Here is a 20,609-nt window from a genome sequence, read left to right as displayed (position 1 = left end):
GATTCTTCTGACTCCCAGACCTGTGTCCTATCCACGAGGCCACACTGCTTCTCCATTCCAATCACCTCAGTTAAAATCACACCTGAATGTCAAACTTGAGCTCTGTGGAGGTTTTTTTTGAGATTTCTTTTCCTTCTCAAAAGTGTTTAGGCAGCAATATGTTCTTCCAAACTCATTCATTATTAGATGCGGAACATAAGGAGGCCAGAACTTTTGGTTAATCTGTCCATGCTTAAGTACCAAGATAATTAATGTGGGGGAACTACGTGTTCTTTCTAAACATTGTAATAGAAAATACTGTATTAATTTCCTCCTGTCTCCTTCTCTTCCCTGCCCACCGCCAAACCCAGGTTTTTTGATGGGGTGAGAAGGCAAGCAAACATTGGACATCCCTGAGGAGGAGAGAGAATTGCAAATTCCAATGCAATTCTATCTTCAGCCCTTGGCCCACACACCAACTTTGTTGAGTTTAGAGGAGAGGGAGATGATTTGAGAGACTGCAGCATAGGTCAGGAGCAGCTTTTTGGTGGGAGTTGTGATGGCAGGACCTTAGTAGTACGTGAGCGATTAATCATCTACATGTTTTCCAGAAGCCAAAGCAGTAAGGAACACTAATTATAAATTGATGTGAAGCTGAAAATTCTCAAAAACCAAGAGAGCTTCCAAACCCGCTCAGGTCTTCGTGTCTGTGGCACAGGAAGACCTGTGATCCTGCTTGCCAGAGAACTTGATTCATTTTAAGTTAAATATTTTGGGGCCCTAATAATAATAATTATGGCACTTGTTAAGTGCTTTCTATGTGGCAAATACTGTTCTAAGTGCTGGGGTAGATACAGATTATTCAGGTTGGATACAGTCCCTGTCCCACACAGGACTCACATTCTTAATCCCCATTTGATAGATGAGGTGCCTGAAGCCCCGAGAAGTTAAGTGACTTGCCCAAGGTCACACAGCAGACATATGGTGGATCTGGGATTACTACCCAGGTCCTTCTGACTCCCAGGCCCTGGCTCGATCCATTAAGCCATGCTGCTTCTCCAGACATACTGCTTTCCTCACAGACCTACACAGCCTCAAGTCAAATTGAGGATTGGGTAGTTCTGTAAGATGGCCTGGGTAATGACTCTTGCTTCAGGAGTCCTAAACTGTAATCACCTGACCCCTCACTTGGTTGGTGGGTGAAGACAAGTGTCCACTGATGGCCTTCATGGATATCAGACACATAAACATGTGACATCACATGAGCTACACCAGGCTCCCAGTGCAGCATGATCATGTAGTATGCACCCTTCTGTAGGAGGTTGATGGGCCTATCTGGAACAGGAATATTTCACTGGGGGGGGTGGTTTCTTTGATCCCCTCAGTGCGCTCCAGAAAAGTCACAAAGCCCTCTCAAGCAGGTACCACAGTGGAGGGAAGCTGGCCGCTGAAAATACCAAACATAAAGATATCTGGGGCCGTACCTGTACCGAATGGGGGTCAGATCAGCGGAATGCTGGACATCTGGGTGACCTAGATGAAGACTGGCCAAAACGCACTGTGAGGCTGAACCTTCACTAATAGGTTAAGCAGAGGCAGTAGAGTGGAAAGAGCCCGTGAGCCTCATGTGGGACCTGATTACTACTGTCAACTCCAATGCTTAGTACGGTGCCTGACACAAAGTATGCACTTAAAGAAAACCACAGTTATTATTATTATTACTAAGAGAGAGTTATGCTGAAAGAGCTCACCTGTTGAAACATGACCCAAATCTTTTCCGATGTTACCATTTTTCATCTTTTTTTTTAAATACCTAAGTCAATCAAAGTAGAAAAGACTTCTCATATGGTTGACTTAGCACCCTCAAATGGAGACTTCAGTTGTGAACAAGTGATCTGCTGGACTACCGATCAACAGTTTCTGCTGTGCACCATCAGTGTGTAGAGCACTGTAACTAGGCACTTGGGAGAGTGTGAGAAATAATAGACATGATCCCTGCCCTCAAGGAGCTTAGAGTCTAAAGGACAAAAGCACAAAGCCACTAAAATCAGTTTCAATTATTTCAACCATAAGTAGGGTAAACATTTGGAGGTAAACATTTGTGTAGTGACGTGTAGTGAAGGACTCGTTTGTCATTTGCATATTTCTTTTGCCATTTCAGTTTTGTAGAAGATGGTGCAGCAGAATATTCCAATAACGGGCACACTCAGGCATGTGAAAACCAGAACCCTGAAAATGTTTCTCTGGGGTTTAGCTAGCCAATCTTGGTACCCAAATTTCCCTTATTTGTTCTTTGAACATCTCAAGTCTCTGATTACTTCATCTCGCCCCAGATGGCAGATAAAAAAGCAAGCCAACAGGGTGGTTTGCTGATGCTCTCGTTTGCTAGTGTTGATGTTTTCAGCATTCAGCTTTAGACTATGCGTGTCTCTTTATTTTTGAAAAAGGGTCGAACGGGGAGAGTGAAAGACCCCAGCCCCACAGCAAATATGTACCCACATCCTTTTCCCCATCTGTAAATTTATTTTAATGTCTGCATCCTCCTCTAGGCTTTAAGCTCCTTGCAAGTAGGCATCATGTCTGCCAACTCATTGTACTGTACCTCCCCAAGGTGGGTGCTCCATACACGGTAAGTGCATGATGAATACCTTGGATTGAGTGACAAAGTGGGAACTCTGGGCTGAGAAAAATGTAGCACCTGATCTCTCTAGAGGAATATAGTAATGGGTGGCCACCAGTCAGCCTTCCCTGACCTCCACTTCTGGCTCTGAACACTGTGACTCAGAGCTGGCAGTTGTATTCACAGGGACTTGGGAGAATGGCACACTAGATCTGAAGCAAAGACGGGGTGCTCCTTGTAGGTAGAGAATTTGTCTACCAATTCTATTATATTGCAGTCTGTCAAGCATCTTGTATAGTTCTCTGCACACAGAAAGCACGCAATAAATATGATTGATTGGAGTGATTGCTTGGGAAGTGGCCCCAGAAAATGCTCCAGATCCAGATGGGCACAGGAAGTTTCCTCAAAACGTTGTGAATAGTGTTTTGATTTTATGCCGCATGTGGCCAAATTACATGTTTCTTGGTGTCCAGTACTTTTGACAGCTGTTAATGGTCACTCTGGTGCCCATTTCTGAAAACCTTAATAACAAAAGGACACGAAAGAACCTGTACATGACAATACCACGATGCAGGACCGAGTAGGAAAAGTGGGGATGATTTGCCAGTTGTGGTAAGGGAACAGATGTACCAAATCTATTATAATGTACTCCACCAAGCACTTGGTACAGTGCTCAGCACACAGTAAGCACTCAATAAATGAGGCCATTGATTTCATTCTAATACTAGTCTGGCTTTGAGGAAACACTTCAAATTCCTTGAAGAGTCCTTAGCTCTCCTCGATGCCTCCTCCGTCCCTTGCTAGAGGAATTCTAGAAAAGCCTCTGCCCGCACTAGAGGAGCTCCAGGGAGACTTCTGCCCACACTAGAGGAATATCAGAGGTGGGGCCTCTGCCCGCACTAGAGGAGCTCTGGGGGAGATCTCTGCCTATGCTAAAGGAGCTCTACAGGGGACCTCTGCCTGCACTAGAGGAGTTCTAGCGGGGGGCCTCTCCTGCACTAGAGGGTCTCTGGGGTTGGGGGGAGATTCTACCCAAGCTAGAGGAGCTCTGGGTAGGGAGGCTCTGCCCAGGCTAGAAGAGGTCTTGGGGGGGACCTTTGCCCACTCTAGAGGAGCTCTGATAGGGGCCTCTGCCCACACTAGAGGAGCTCTTGCAGGGGGCAGGGGGTGTCCTCTGCCCACGCTAGAAGAGCTCTTGTGGGGCAAAACCTCTGACCACATTAGAAGAGCTATTGGGGGGGGGGCTTCTGCCTACATTAGAGGAGCTCTAGGGGGGATCTCTGCACACACTATAGGAGCCCTAGTGGGGGGCCTGTCCTGCACTAGGGAAGCTCTAGGGGTGGGATTTCCGCTCACACTGAAGGAGCTCGGGGTGGGGGGGGGCTCTGCCTGCACTAGAGGAGTTATGGGTGGGAGGGCCTCTATCTGCACTAGAGGAACTCTAAAGGGGTGGGGGATCTCTGCCCATGCTAGAGGAGCTTCTGGGGGGCCTCTGCCTGTGCTAGAAGAGCTCTGGAGGGGATCTCTGCCCACACTAGAGGAGCTCTGGGGGGGCCTCTGCCTGTGCTAGAGAAGCTCCAGGGGTGCCTAACTGGAGCTCCAGCTGGAGGCTGGGAGTCATTAATCCTGAATCAGTCAGTCGTATTTAATCAGTGGTATATATTGAGAGATTACTGTGTGCAGACCACTGTACTAAACTCTTTGGAAAGTACAACACAAGAATTGGTAGACATGTTCCTTGCCCACAGTGAGCTCAGAGTCTTGAGAGGGAGACAGATGTTAATATAAAAAAATTATAGATCTATACATAAGTGTTCTGGGGCTGTAGGGGGGCTGACTAAAGGATGCTGTTTGTTGCAGAAGTGGATGGACGAGAACTAGACCACAAGCGCCATGGAGGGAACAGTTTTGTAGAAAAATGATCTGGTCAGCCCAGTGAAGCTTGGACTGGAATGGAGAGACAGAATGCAGGGCAGTCAGCCAGGAGGCTGCTACGGTAAACAAGATGGGTTAGAATAAGTGCTTGGATTAATGTGCTAACAGTTTGGAAGGAGAGGAACAGGTGGATTTTAGCCAGGTTGTGATGGTAGAAGTGACAGGATTTAGTGACAGGTTGAATATGTGGGTTGAATGAGAGAGATGAGCCGAGGATAACGCCAAAGTTATGGGCTTGTGAGGAAGGGTGGTGGTGTTGTCCACAGTGACAGGAAAGTCACGGGAAGGACAGGGTTGGGTGGGAAGCTAATTAGTTCTGTTTTGGACATGTTTAGTTTGAGGTGTAGATGGGGCATCCAAGTAGAGATGTCCTGGAGGCAGAAGGAAATGAGACAGCAGAGGAAGAGAGCGATAAGGGCTGGCGATGTAGAATTGGGAATCATCCACATAGAGATGGTAGCTGAAGCCGTGGGAGCAAATGAGTTCTCCAAGGGATTAGGCATAGGTGGAGAATAGAAGGGGACCCAGAACTGAACCTTGAGAGACCTCCACAGTTAGGGGTTGAGGGGCAGAAGAGGAGGAGCCCATGAAAGAGACTGAGGTATTAATTGTCATGCTTTGTCTCAAAATTCAGTTTCCGTCCATGTGACTGCCCCAGGCTGGATTAGGACATAAAGGCTTTGGACACTTGGCTTCATGGGCCACTGCTTGAACCTCCTAGAAAACTTAACCCCAACCCCTACTGAGCCCTACATAGATGAAATGGTATTTGGTGGGACTAGCCATTTTCAAGACTGTTCCCCGCCAAACTGTTTTAATTTGTAGTACACCTCCCTAAATTATGCAACAGGCTGAGCTCTCCGTATGCTCTCATACTGAAAATGATTTTGCTTTTAAATGTGAACCCCAATTCCTCCCTCCCCTCCTTTTCCCTTTTCTGTATTTTTCAAATTTTCCCCTGTACTTTTTCCAGATCTCCTGGCAGTGAATAGTGATTCTGAGTGCCACTTATCTCCCTGACCCCAGCCCCTCCCGTGCATGCAGGCCCGTGAGCGTTAGTGCTTGAGCATACATGTGAGCATTCAATATACACACACACACACACACACACAACTGCCCTCCTTCACCCCCCCCCCCCCCCCCCCCCGCCCCATCCCGACCACTGCAGGAAGACTGTTGTCTGAGGTTGCATGAGAAATACTCCCTTTAGCTAGGAAAGCCTTACCTATTGGATGAACACAGTATACAGCCACGCTCCAGTCTCTGCACATTTTGTTATAGGTATTCTGTCATTTCCCCCATGGGTAAATCTCTTAGGCTTCCTCACCTCTTAAAGCTACATCAACTCCCCTTCTAATTCTTTGTAGCTAAAAATCTATAATAGATTTTTGGATTAGGAAAAGTATTACTCAGCACTCATAGTACATTGATTCCGAAATAAAGATTATGCAGTTCAACTGTTCAGTAAAATACAGCTTTATAGAACGGTAATTTTTTACTTAAGTTCCTCTAACATTAAAATGGAAGATAATAGATTCCGGAAGGGTACACTGAGGAATAAAGCTGTTGTATGGTATTGGTTAAATGACATTTTAAATGATTTGGCTGTCACTTTCAAGGAAAGGTTATGAACAGTGAATGAAAAATCTGAAATTAATTCCCCAATTCAGAAAATGTGATTTATACAATGATAAAATTAGATTTTTAGTTAAGGAAATTTGCAGTCATTAAACGATGCCCATGAAATACGTCCCATTTATAACAATCTGGTTTAAAGCTGCCGCAGAATATTATTTCTTCCTTAGGCAATGCATCTGAATCTTTAGTGTCATTTCTGCCAATGCATCTTGGTTCTGTAACGTTTAAAAAGTACTGTGGAGAGCGTATTGGTGTTAAAGAGCCCACTGTGCTCCATAGATCCAGCCCTCTGTTTCTTGCACGATAGTTCATAAATGCTTTAGGCAAATCAGATGAAATCCAAGGTTTAAAAAACATCTATCAAACCGAGTTTAAAAAAGGCAAGTGAGAAGCAACGAAGAACTTTAATAAAAACTGGAATTTGTAGGCCACTATGTGTTCAGTATTACTTCAGGACAGTAATGCTCATTGCCAACGGATGTATCGTTGCAAAGGTATCGATGGGGATTGACAGCGCTAGGGAAAATTTCTCTGTGGTATCATTTCAAAAAATACAAAAAACTAAACTCATGCTGGTGGACATCCCCTTGAATCGTAAACTTGAGAGTAAGGATTGTGTGTCTAGTTTTTCTTCCAAGAGCTCAGAACGGTGCTGTGCCCTCCATAGTCATTGGTAATTAACCTATTCTTTAGGGAATCTGAGGAAGGAAATTTTACAACCATCTTGAATGGTATTTATTAAAAGTGCTTACTATGTGCCAAGAACTGAGCTATAGGCTAGGGTAGGTGCAAGATAATCAGATCAGATAAAGACCCTGTCCCATATGGTGTTCATAGTCTAAAAATATTGGGGGAAGCAGGTATTTTTCATTTTGCAGTTGAGAAAAGCATACTAGTGACATCATTTGGATTAGAATCTGAGCCTCCTGACTCCCAGTGCTGTGTTCTTTTCCCTAGACCACACTGCCTCCATATCTTTAATACCTTGTACCTTAAAATGAGTTGGTTCTTCCTCACAATAGATTCCAATCCAACCTTATCCAGTTTAATCCCATTGCTTTTCTCTTTGGCTTCAACCTAACTGAATGGCTGCTCACCATCCTTCCTAGAATCCTCCATATAGTTCAACAAAATGTAAGTTCTTCTTGTGAACAGAATATAAGACAAATTTGTCTGGATCAGTTAAAGAGCCGCCCAGTCTAGAGGGAGAATACAGTGGTGGGTTTCTTCATTAGCTCCAAGACACTGTCTGGTGTTTGATTCATGAAAGACAGTGGAATTTATTGTGTGCACTGTATTAAGTGCTTGGGAGAATATAATAGTCACGATCTCAAGGACCTTACAGGCTACCTGGGAATACCAGCATTAAAATAAATTCTAGGTAAGGGAAGCAACTGAATGTAAGGATAGGATACACAAGTGTGGTGGTGGGAAATGAGAGGGAATTAATTACCTTGGAATTTAGGGGCTATGGACTCAAGCGCACAGGTGACCCGGAGGGTGGGGAGATAAGACATATATCATGAAAGGCTTTTTGTGATTTCAGTGGGGCTTTGAAGATGGGGAGAGTGGTGGCCTGTAGGATATGAGGATATGAAGGGGAAGGAAGTTTCAGGCAGACTGGAAGGTGTGTGCATAGGTTGGATGATGAGAGAGATGTTAGGCATAGTGAGTGAGTTGGCATTAGAGGATTGAAGTGTATGGTCTGGCTTCTCGTGGGAGAGGAGCGAGGATAGGTATGGGTCGGGGGAGCTGATTAAGTGGCTTAGCTGCAAGAAATGGTGAATTTTCAGTTGTAGGTTGGCTGAGACAGGAGCCTATTGGGAGGAAAAAAGAGTGGAGAAAGGGTATGGAAGGGCTTAAAAAAAAAGAAACAACAACAGTGATGCCTACCTTGGCCACCTCAACCTAATATTTATGAGTAATTTGAGAGTGGAAGAGGGAGACCAGATTCCTACATCTCCCATCCTCCACTAAATTGCTGTTGATGGCATTTATTAACTATCAGATACCAAGCCCTGGGATTGATACGTGATAATCAGAGGTACATGATAATCATGAGAGTCTGTGTCCCAGGAGAGGCTCATAGTCTGAGGAAAGGAGCACAGGTGTCTAATCCCCATTTTACAGATGAGGAAACAGGGGCCCAGGGGAGTTAAATGGCTTGCCAAAAGTCATACAACAAGCAAGTGGAAGAGCCAGGACTATAATATTAATCTCCAAACCATGCATTCTAAATCTGTGTTAACTACTTACTAGATTTCACCACTCTTCCAGGACAGAGGTTTGCGAATGGTGAGTCTGTACAAGGGGGTAGGGGGCCGGAGGGAAAGCAAAAAAACCCTATTCTCTTTGTCACTTTGAAACCATGATTTTTTTTTTGAATGGTATATAAGTGCTTACTACAAATCAAGAGCTGTTTTGAGCTCTGAGGTAGATACAGTTAATCAGGTAGAGTCCCTGTCCTACATGGGGCTCAGTCTAAGAAGAACAAGTTCTGAATCCCCATTTCACAGTTGAGGAAACTGAGGCAGAGAGAAATTGTGACTTACCCAAAGTCATACAGCAAGCAATTGGCAGAGCCAGGATTAGAACCTGGGTTATCTGACTCCCAGGGTTGGGCTCTTTCCACCAGAGCATTTCTCTACCTTAATTTGACTAATATTCCAGAAGCGCGGAGGTAGCATATGGTGTTATCTTGTTTGTACAGCTCTGCAAGTACATGCACATCTAACCAGCTGACAATGGCATCTTTTGTCAAATAGCTGAAATTCACTCCTTTTCACTCTTATAATATTTTTAAATTAGGGAATATCACAAACTTCCTGATGTCTTACCCTCTATCCTTTGAACATGGTAATGTGGTGAATACTCAGCCAAGGGACAATTTAGTTAATTCGAGTGCCCGGGTAGGGTGACTTTTTTTTTTTTTTCCCACTCTCCCTTGTTTCCCCTGCTGAGACGTCCCTGAGTTTCCAAGCAGCTCGACCCCATTACACAAGAGATGAAGAATCTTCTGACAGGTATCCATGCTCCCTGAGCCAGTGGCCTCTGTGGGGGTCTCAACTCCTTCAGCAACTAAATCTCTGGAGAGAAGTCCAAATGGCGTTCTGGGAAATTGTGTTCACAGGAAGAACGGGGGGAAACATCACTTACTGCCATTATAAAACCATCTAGGCTGCAGCCCTTAGATTCAAGCCTGCTGGTCATCCCAGCAGCCATTCGTGGGTAATCAAGATGATGAGGTAGGGCATTTTCCATCAGTTAAAATAGTTTTCTGTGTGAACAGTGCTTCTCTACTTGAATTTAGCAACTAAAGTTCTCCTGAAGCTTTAGCTTACGGGATTTATCTGATGTGTAGAGCTCGAGTGAGCACCATCTGGAGTGCATCATCATAATAAAAATAATGTTGGTATTTGTTAAGCGCTTACTATGTGCAGAGCACTGTTCTAAGCTCGGGGGTAGATACAGGGGAATCAGGTTGTCCCACGCGAGGCTCACAATTAATCCCCATTTTACAGAGGAGGTAACTGAGGCACAGAGAAGTTGTGACTTGCCCACAGTCACACAGTTGACAAGTGGCAGAGCTGGGATTCGAACCCATGACCGCCGACTCCCAATTAGGGCTCTTTCTACTGAGCCACACTGCATGAGTACATCATTGCTATGTCATGTTTATATGGGTGTGTGTGTGTGCGCATGTGTTGGTAAGTGACCCTCACCATCATTTGGACTGGAATCTGTTCCCCACTCTTTCAACGATGCCTTGGGGCACTGGCTGCAATCATACTAGAAACATTCTCTCCCAAGTCCTAGTCCTCTCCCAGTGTCTTAGAAACAGTGACCTGGGAAGAAGTCTGAGCGGTCATCTCTTGCCTCATAGCAGGAATGCTCTTAAGCAGCCCCCTACACATGGGTTCCTTACCCACCACTAAAGATTCCCACCAGAGGAGACTCCACCGCTGCCCTCGGCCACCCGGCTAGAATTCCTAAGAATCAGGAAGTTTTCCCAGGTGGGATCCTCATGCAGCCTTTATTCATCCCCCCTCCCATCCCCACAGCTCATATGTACATATCTGTAGTTTGTGTATATTAATGCCTGTCTCCCCCTCTGGACCGTAAGCTTGTGGGCAGGGAATGTGTCTGTTTATTATACTGTACTCTCCCAAGCACTTAGTACAGTGCTCTGCACCCTGTAAGTGCTCAATAAATATGAATTGGATGAATAGCCTTCCGTTTATATTTAATTAATACCCTTTGTGAGCTAAAGTGTTGTATCAGGCATTATTTTGTTACGGGCTTCTTTAGTCATTTGCGTCTGCTATTTTTATTGACTCTCACCCCCGGAAATGATCATAGAAATTTGGGTGCGTTTGTCTTCACCCACTAGAGAAGCAATGCGGCTTAGTTAATTTAGCATGGACCTGGGAGTCAGAGGGACTTGGGTTCTAATCCCAACTCTGCCATTTGTCTGCTATGTGTGAACTTGGGCAAGTCACCTTTCTGTGCCTCAGTTACTCATCTGTAAAATGGGCACTCCCCTCCTAGGCTGGAATTGTCTCTGTTGCTGAATTGTACTTTCCAAGCGCTTAGTACAGTGCTCTGCACCCAGTAAGCACTTAATAAATATGAATGAATGAAAGTATCAAGACTGTGCACCCCATGTGGAATAGAGACTGTGTTCAACCCAATTGGCTTATATACACCCCACCATTTAGTACGGTGCCTGGCACATAGTAAGCACTTAATACCCCAATTATTATCTGGTTGTTAGCTTTTAGGGACAGCAGCAACATTTTAGTATGTGTGTGTTGGTAAAAGTTACCCCACACTTATGACATAATACGTCACCCAAGAGACTAGAACAGTGCTCAACTTGGCTTCTCTCATAGCTTTAGCTTCTAGGGTGCTCAGTCACCTCTGCTTCTGCTGAGGTGTACTTCTGCCTTCTGGAATTTTGACTTAGTTTCTGTAGCAGGTAAGCTAGAGGAGCGCTTTAGTTTTTTATTATCATTTCCTCTTCCTCACCGCTACCAAGGTTTTGCATGCTGATGTCTGCTAGTTGACCCATCAGAAGATTGGGCCCCGGTCAACTACTGGAAAAGCCTCGCTGCCCTAAAAGTGAGCCGATAGCTGAAAAATACTCTGTGACGGTGAGAGTCGGTGGGACTTGACCAGCTCCTTTTCTCATCTCCAGAGCAACTTCTAGACTGGAAGCCTGATGTGGACAGGGAATATATCTACCAGCTCTATTACATTGCATTCTCCCAAGCACTTAGAACAGTTGTGGAAGGCAGGCCAGCTCAGTGGGTCTGAAAAGGGCAACTGTCTTGGAGCGAAGGCTCTGGAAAGAATGTCACAGAATAGAAAGCCAGAATTGGGTTCCATTGGTAAAATTGAAGGCACTTTTCCAAGAGGCCATCCCTGACTAAACCCTTGGATCAGTTACTTCCCTACTACTTATCCTTCCTCCTCTCCCACTACTACTTGACTCCATTTAAGTCAGCCTACTTACTGTGCTGGATTCTCATCTCTCTCCCCTACAATCTTTTGCTCACAGTCCTCCCTTTTATATGGAACGCCCACTTGACATCTTCAGACCCTTATTCTCCCCATTTTCAAGGCCCTTTTAAAATCCTTCTCCTCCAGGGAGTCTTCTCTGTCACCTCTCATATCCCCACCCTATTTTCTCCCCTACACTCACTTAAGCACTTTCCAGGTCACCCAAGCATTTGGATGCCCTCACCTTTAGTGCCGGTCTCCTACGCTAGACTGTAAGCTTCTCATTGGCAAGGATCGTGACTGCTAACTCTAGTCTTGTCTTCTGAGTGCTTACTGCAGTACTTTGCATAGAGTAAGTACAAGAGAAGCAGCGTGGCTCAGTGGGAAGAGCCCGGGCTTGGGAGTCAGAAGTCCAGGGTTCGAATGCCGGCTCCGCCGCGTGCCAGCTGTGTGACTTTGGGCAAGTCACTTAACTTCTCTGGGCCTCAGTTACCTCATCTGGAAAATGGGGATTAAGACTGTGAGCCCCACGTGGGACCTGATTACCCTATATCTACCCCAGCGCTTAGAACAGTGTTCTGCACATAGTAAACGCTTAACAAATACCAACATTATTATTGTTATTGCTGATTTAATACTATTGATGATTGATTAGAAGCATTTTAAAGTGCTGTTGGTTATGACCCAAAGTGCCAAACTCTTAAAATTAAAATGACCTTTGGGCATTTGGTATGTGCCACATCCTCAGCCCCAAATAAACATTCAGTAGTGTTTATTGAGTGCTTACTATGTGCAGAGCACTGTACTAAGCACTTGGAATGTATAATTCGGCAACAGATAGAAACAATCCCTGCCCAGTGACGGGCTCACAGTCTAAACGGGGGAGGTACGTATGCAAGGGAAATACATATGCACTTATGTACATATCTATAAATTATCTACTTTAGATCATATTGTCTCTCTCCCCCACTAGACTATAAACTCGCTGTGGGCAGGAAACATGTTCCCGTTGTACTCTCCCATGTGCTTAGTGCAGTGGTCTGCACACAGTCCGCGCTCATTAAGTACAGTTGATTCATATCCAGGCTTTACTGCATCAGCCTCTCCACTGACCTCCCTCCCTCCCTCTACTCTTTTCTCTCCAGTTCAGTCTTTACTCTGTCTGGATCATTTTTCTACTGTTTTGCACACATCTCCCCATTTTCTCGTAAACCTCTACTGGCTGCCCATTCCTCTCTGCGTCAAGCAGAAACTCTTGACCAGTAGCTTTAAGGCTCTCAAACGGTTTGCTCCCTTCTCATCCACTCTCTTCTCCCACTCCACCCACAGCTCACGTCCTTCATTTCTCTCAGACTGACATTCTCCCTGTACCTCGTTCTCATCTCCCCCGCTGCTGACTTCTTGCTGTCGTCGTTCCTCCTTCATATCCACCAAACCGCAGTTCTCTCCACCTTCAAAGCCTCTGTGAAATCATACCTTCGTCAGGAGGCTTTCCCAAATGAACTTCTAATCTTCCCAGTTTATATCTCTCCTAATTAACCCTTTACATATGTGTCACCTAAGTACTCTCAACCTCTAGCATGTATGTACATAGTGTGCCCCATTATTTTGCACTAATTCAGGTGCAAACTCCCTTTTCTCACTTCCTCCTACCTGCAGTTGATTTTACTGTCTTTCTCCCCAACTAGATTGTAATCTCTTTGAGGACTGAGCTCACCTTTGCTAATTTCACTGTACTCTCTGAAACATATAGTTAACAGTGCTCTGTGCACAGGAGGTGCTCAGTACCTATATGCCAGGGGTAGCCAAGTCTCACAAACTGAAGAGTTGCAAACCAAAATATACTATGGCCAAAAGCCACTGATCAAATGTGTGTCGGGGGTGGGAAGAATCAGGATCCGCTGGGGTGGGCTTGGAGGTGGGGACGGGGTTTCTCTGCTCATAGCTTGGGCCCAGGGAGGAAAGGCTACCTCCATCACCCCCTGGGCTGCAGCAGTGGCATAGGGCAGTCTACCACCTTGGCAAAATCAACGTATTCACTGAGCACCTACCGTGTGAGGAACACTGTACTACGTTCTTGGGAGAGTACAATAGAACAGAGTTGGTAGACACGTTCCCTTATCACAAGGAGATTGTAGTCAAGAGGGGAAGAATCTTTTTTCCTAATAGAAAGCCATGTCAGCATGTTCCAGTTTTTCAACTTTGGATCGAATATATTTATATGAATGTCTGTCTCCCCTTCTAGACTGTAAGTTTGCTGTGGACAGGGAATGCATCTATTGCTATATTGTACTCTCCCAAGCTCTCAGTATAGTGCTTTACACAATAAGTGCTCAGTAAATATGACTGAATGAATGAACGAATGAATAGAACACCGACGTTTATTACCCAGCTTTGTACCCTGAGAGGCACAGACATTGGAAAGCTGCGTGTGTCCTGTAAGTGGCATTTTATCACCCTTGTTACATGTGAGTGTGCAAAAACCTATATCTATAATATCCTAAAAGTGATTTAATTTCATATTGATTTTCTTGCAAAGACCTAACGTCGTTGCCTTCAAAACCAGCTTGCAGATTTGACATGTGAGTATGTTACCATGTAGAAGTTATAAATACTTCCTGTATGAGTGATTTATTCTTATACACTTCAAAAACACTATATCTTTCTTTCCTTGTAGGAATCAAGGAGCTTTGAAGTCACCAGAAGAAAAGGTAGGAAAATATTGGTGTTTTTTGCCTCTGTCTGTCACTGTTGCAAAAGCTTGTGGCGACAAAATGAACTTAAGACTTTCCAAGCTGCCTGTTTGAATTTGAAACAGCCTTTTGTGGATGGGGAGGACATGGCTTTGACCTCCAGGATTTTATGAGAACTGAGCTCGGGGTTCTCACGGAAAAAACGCGCTCTCTGTACCGGTAACCATGAGAGTCTGGAGGATGGAATTTTTCAGTTGTTTTTTTGTGTGTCTTGATTTTAAAGCTTATCTGTAGGTGGACAGTTGGGCTTCTAGGTTGGAAATGCTATAATAATTACCAGGCTTCAGACGGGTAAAAATGTGCTTGGCACAAATCCACCCTAATCTGGAGTTTGAGAGAGTTCAATTGCCGGAAAGCACTGCTGGGGAAAGTGTTTCCATTTAGACTTGTTACAGCCTCGGAAAGAAAGCATAAACTGAGACGAGAAAGAATCAATTAATTTTCTATTCAGAAAACCTCCAAATCTTCTTATTCTTCCCCTGCCCTGGTCCAGTGTCCCTTCTAGTAGTCTTTTTCCAAACAGGTGATTAGGTTCGGATGTGTATGTTCAATTGCAAAGGTACTGGGCTGAAATATCCCTACCAACGACACCGTGCCTTTAATGCATGAATAGCGAGGTCATTTTTTTTTTTGTGATGAAACACTATTGTGAACCTTTACGAAATGGTTCATCCAAGGGACAGTGGAGTGAGTCACATTCCCCAGTTGTCATGGGAAAAGCAAAGGGGCAAAATCTGGACCGAAAAAAACCCCCATTGAAAATTGGATTTGGACTTGAGGTCTTGGCTGACTTCATCTAGTGTGCCTCTTTCTTCGTGCTGTCATTCATTCATTCATTCATTCATTCATTCATTCAATCGTGTTTATTGAGCGCTTACTGTGTGCAGAGCAGAGCACTGTACTAAGCACTTAGAAAGTACAATTCGGCAACAGATAGAGACAATCCCTACCCAACAACAGCTTTACCTATTAATCGCCAACTCCCTACCTCATGGAGATTTCTCTAATTAGGTCACTGAGGTACGGATACTTTTTTTACAGTGTAATCTAAGCTCTTACCATATTCCAGTTTTAAGTGCTAGGGTGGCTACACGCTAACCAGGGTGGACAAAGGCCGTGTTGCACATGGGGCTCACAGTTTTAATCCTCATTTTACAGTTGGGGTAACTGAAGCACAGAGGAAGTGAAATGACTGGCCCAAGGTCACACAGCAAAATGGCAGAGCCAGGGTTAGGACACAGATCCTCTGACTCCCAGGCCCAGTGTCTTTCCATTATATCATGCTGCTTCCCATGACATAGATACAGTGGCATTTCCAAAGGATGGCTCCACTGAGGAAGTTAGGCCTGATGGATGGGCTGTGTAAGCCTTTTCCTTCCAGGCAAGCCTCCCTCTCCTGAATCCCCAATTCTCTTAACCCTCTGCTGTTCTCAGTCAGACCTGGGAAGTCCCACTTCCAAGGATTTGGGCACTGAATGCGGGTCAGAGATGGAGAGACCGGAATAAGCATCGATGCTCTGAGCAATGTGGGACTGCATCCGATCTTATAATGATGATGATTGACATGTTTGTTGGGCACTTATTCCATGCCAAGCATTATACTAAACGTTGGCACCAGATACAAGATAATCAGGTCAGACACAATCTGTCCCTCACAAGGCTCACAGACTAAGAAGGAGGGAGAACAGACTTCATCCCCGTTTTACAACTGGGGAACCGGAGGTCCAGAATATCCTCCTGCATCCACCCCAGCACTTATCACAGGCCTTGCAATTGAGTAAGCACCCAGTAAATACCTCTAGACTGTAAACTATTTGTGGGCAGGAAATATGTCTATTTATTGTTATACTGTATTCTCCCAAGTGCTTAGTACATGCTTTACACATGGTAAGCACTCAGTAAATACGATTGACTGATATGCTCAGTGAATGCAGAGGAAAAATTCGTCAGATCTGTTTGAATGGGATCCACAGAGATCTAAGCTCCAGAAGAGAAGTAGTTTGGAGTGTCGGAAAGGTGTTTATAAAACATGAGAACCAGGAGAGGAAGTGGTCTAAAACTCTGCTTCAGAAAATCATGCTAACTGGAGGATCTCTTTGATGGGGGTTTTTGTTGAATTGTTGATTTTTTTTTTTCCAGAATTTTTGAAATGTGCTCAATTCTGCTGTAATGTACCTCCCTTATCCCATTTGGATATAACTTCCTGGAAGAACTAGGAATTTTTTTTCCCACCACACAGGTCTGTTCTGAATAGAACATGGTTCACAAGTTAGTGCAACTAGACTTAGAGGAGGAAACTCTTCTTGTGTGTCAAGGGCTTATGCTGCTACATTGCCCAACCTCCGTCTCGGCCTCACAGAACTGGAAAATATGTTACTTTTCAGTGGTATTCATTGAGCATTAATCATATGCAGAGCACTTTACTAAGAGCTTGGAAAAGTACAATACATCAGAACTGATAGACCCAAACCAGTTCCCAAGGAGATTACAGCCTTCAGTAAAATACAAATGTGTCAAGCGGGTAAAGCATGCTGTGGTCAACACACAAATAATAGAAGAATTTATAATGAAACATTTGGTCATTGTGGTATCTTTGAAATATCTACCCCTAGGCCATTGATTCCCACTCATTAATTAATCAAATTAATGCAATTTTCCCATAACGTGAGGTTCCTGAAGGCTATGGATCACTACCTCCTTGTGATTGCTTGGAAGAAGTGTCCTTCATCTACTCACATGGTGATGAGGCGCAGGTTGATGCCGTAAGATGGCCGGAAGGGTGCCAGGCCAAGAGACGCTTATATGGCATAGCTCCAGCAGAGCCTTTCGTCTTACCATGAGCCATCATGATTTTACTTTGACTGACTCTTAAGCCGTTAGGTTCCAAGAATAATAATAATTATGGTATTTGTTAGCACTGACAGTGTGCACTAAGTGCTGTGGTAGACCCAAGACAGTTAGGTCCCACATGGAGCTCACAGTCGAAGTAGGAGGGAGAATGGGTAGTGAACCCCCATTTTGCAGATGAGGGAACTGAGTCCCTTTGAAGCTACTTGCCCAAGGTCACATAGCAGACAGGTGGTGGAGCTAGGATTAGGACCCAGGGCCTCTGCCTCCCAGGTCTTTGCTCTTTCCACTACTGTCACTCATGATAATTGTGGCATCTGTGTTATTAGAACCTGGGTTTGTGCTCCTTCCACTAAGCCACGCTGCTTTATCCATTACCATTCTCCCCACAGCACTTATGTTCGGTCCTTAAACCCAGTTGTTTCTCCTACCTGCTATTTATTTTAGTGTCCATTTCCCCACTAGGTGGAGAGGTACTTGAGAGTAGAAATCATGTCTCCTAACTCTATTGCACTCTTTTAAGTGCTTAGTACAGTGCTCTGCAGAGAGTAAACTGCATACTATTGATGAGCCCACACTACTTGGGGTACCCACCCTGTCCAGCAGAAACAACTTGATTCATCTTTTAGTTGTTTCTGTTAAAGGCAGATGGGCACAGGAAATTCAGTTTTTCATCAAATGACCAGAGAAAGGAAGATGGAGTAGAAATGTGTCTTGCTGAGTTTTGTTCTCTGAATAAGGGTCTTCAGATTGGGCTGCCACTAATCTTTCCAAAAACAGTGCTGTAAGGCGGGGGAGGGAGTGTGGAAATCAGTCGAACAAACTTTTGGTGTACAGAGTAATGTTCTAAGTGCTTGGGAGGATACAATACAATGCAGTTAATAGGTATGATCCCTGCCCACAAGGAGGTCAGAGTCTAAAGATGAAAGTAATTCAATATAGCAAGTGAACATCTCAGGTCAGATACCAAGGTTGGTGTTTTCTTTCTTCTCTTCTTCCCAACATCCGCCTCCCCCTGCCAGTGTATCGAATCTTCTCCAGAAATCATGAGCAAATGGTAACATTCTCAAGTTTGCCTTTTTCTAATTCCCGTACATAAGAATTCCAAAGATGACTTGAAGTGGTTAGAGAAGCAGCCATCTCATGTTCTGAACTCCTAGAACTCCTCCCCCACCACAACTTATTGGAATTGTTTACCCTTTTTTCCCCCCCTCCTTAAACTTTACTGTGGCAAGTTGCCTTTTTGGTCCTAATCATCTTCAAGGTGTTAGTTTTTTCTTGATAAATGTCCGTTGGAGGCTGCCAGATTGATACAGTAGAACAATTCACCGTCTAACACCCTCTACCCAAGGTAGGGTTTTCATTTCTATTTTTGGAAGCAGTCTAGGGAAGAGATAAGGTGAAGCAAAGAGATTGAAATCATAACTTAGACTAGATGTGGCTGTGATCCAGAAGGAGAACATGAAAGAAGAAGAAAATGCTTTCCGATAGTGATAGTTACTACAGGAAAGATCCGTCCCCTGCTGGAAGGATTTGAGTTTTCCTCCTTGAAATGTGTGACCCTCTCACCCAAACCCTAAAAAGGGATTCTGCCCACGCTCCTGAGGCAGAATGAACCATCTGCTGTGTCTTTTTCCCTTTTCCTAATCCCTGGGCTTCTCTCAGACCTCCCTCATAGGCCTCCCCAAATCCACTTTCTAGCCCTTTTGGAGAAGTAGCAAACAAACACACCATTCTGACACTCGGCACCCCTGGAACATCATAACTGAGAATGCAGTTTGGATCGCCAGTGCCACAGTCCGTCTGCCCAGGTGGTCCTAGAGGCACAGGTCTCCCCTCACGGATCACATCATGCTGAGTTACAGCCAGGCGAGAACATTGTGATGGAATTTAGCAGGTGACTGGTTTAATTTAGTTCTTGTCAGTTGCCTCTCAAGAGACCGGGGTTATCCATGAACTCCCCTTGGCTGGCTGTTATTGCTTGGCGATTGCAGGGGCTGGGGGAGAGGGTGCGTGTTTGTGTAGGGAGGAGTACCCACATCATGTTTCATTATCTGGCATCGACTTGCTATTTTAATATCCTATCCCTAGCACACCACACTGGTGCAGCCTAAGGGAAATGCAGAGAATGAAGCAGCAACAGGGACGCTGTCACCAAGGTGATAGAAAAAGAAAAGACAGTCGTGGATGGAAGCTGCCAGGATTATTACCAAGTTTTCTTGGGGTGTACCTCCTAGATAAACCTGACCTGCCAGTTCACTGCTAGCTGAGAATCTGTCTTTTCTGAAGGCCCTCCAAATTAGGGGCTAATTGGCAGCTGCCTCTAATAGCTTTTTTTTTAAATTGTTCTCTGCATCTGGATGAGGCTCAAGCATCAAAAAAAAATTCATCCTATTTACCATTAATTTTGATTTTGTTTAGCAGATGTTTTCTTAATATCACAGTTGCCTAACTAATCTGTTTTGGTATAATGTGAAGTGGATAACTATCCTCCATTAAACAGATTAATAAATTCCCTAATTCTTTTCTGGCCACTCTTTAATTGGTGCAGATGTGTGGAGTTCTTTTTTGTTTTTTTAAAGGAAGAAGGTTGTAAATTGTGCTGGTGCCGCAGGGAACAGAAGGTCCTTTTCAAGGAAGGTGACCATCTGGGGGAGTCTTTTGGGCACATTTTCCCCCATTGCAATATCACCACCATGTGCCTGACTTATGGATTTCCCCCAGGGGCCCTGCTTGACTATGAAAAGTGGCTTGTCCTACTCTTTTTCATGAGACCTTCACACTTTATCACTAGCGTCAAAGGCACCGAGTGAAGGAAGGGCTCTGTTCTGAATTGGAGGGTTTGGACCAAATGAAATTATATAGCTGGGCAAGGAATACAATAGAGTAGATGGACACGATTCATTCATTCAGTCATATTTGAGTGCTTACTGTGTGCAAAGCACTGTACCGAGGACTTGAGGGAGTACAATGTAACAACAGACACATACCCTGCCCACAACGAGCTTACATTCTAGAGGGGAAGACCGACATTGAAATATGTTACAGATAGGGGAAATGGTGGAGGGTTAAGTGAGGTGAGGCTAGAAGTAGGGTGAGTATCAAAATACTTAGAGGTACCCAGCCAAGTTCACAGGCCACATAGAAGGGAGGATAAGTAGGATGGGGAACTAGGGGTTCATCAGGGGAGGCCTCCTGGAGGAGATGTAATTTTAGGAGAACTTTGAAGATGGGGAAAGTGATCTTTTGGATACGAAGGAGAAGCAAGTTCCAGGCCAGAAGGTTATTGTGGGCAAGGGTTTGGCATTGAGACACAGAAAGAAAGTTGCCATTAA

At 44.6% G+C, this 20,609-nt stretch overlaps 1 protein-coding gene across 2 annotated transcripts in view; it reads left to right on the top strand.

Annotated features, from left to right (window-relative positions):
- FSTL4 (follistatin like 4) overlaps window positions 1–20,609 on the top strand; it is a 661,388-nt gene that overhangs the window by 51,949 nt on the left and 588,830 nt on the right. For both annotated transcript variants that reach the window (XM_029050943.1, XM_029050942.1), the window contains exon 3: window positions 14,352–14,385. In XM_029050943.1, the coding sequence (XP_028906776.1) occupies window positions 14,352–14,385 (34 nt within the window). The remainder of the gene's footprint in view (window positions 1–14,351; window positions 14,386–20,609) is intronic.

This window comes from Ornithorhynchus anatinus, chromosome X1, assembly GCF_004115215.2.
Source record: "Ornithorhynchus anatinus isolate Pmale09 chromosome X1, mOrnAna1.pri.v4, whole genome shotgun sequence".
Taxonomy (NCBI): Eukaryota; Metazoa; Chordata; class Mammalia; order Monotremata; family Ornithorhynchidae; genus Ornithorhynchus; species Ornithorhynchus anatinus.
Note: the sequence above shows the minus strand (reverse complement) of the source record. Positions and strands in the feature narration are given on the sequence as shown.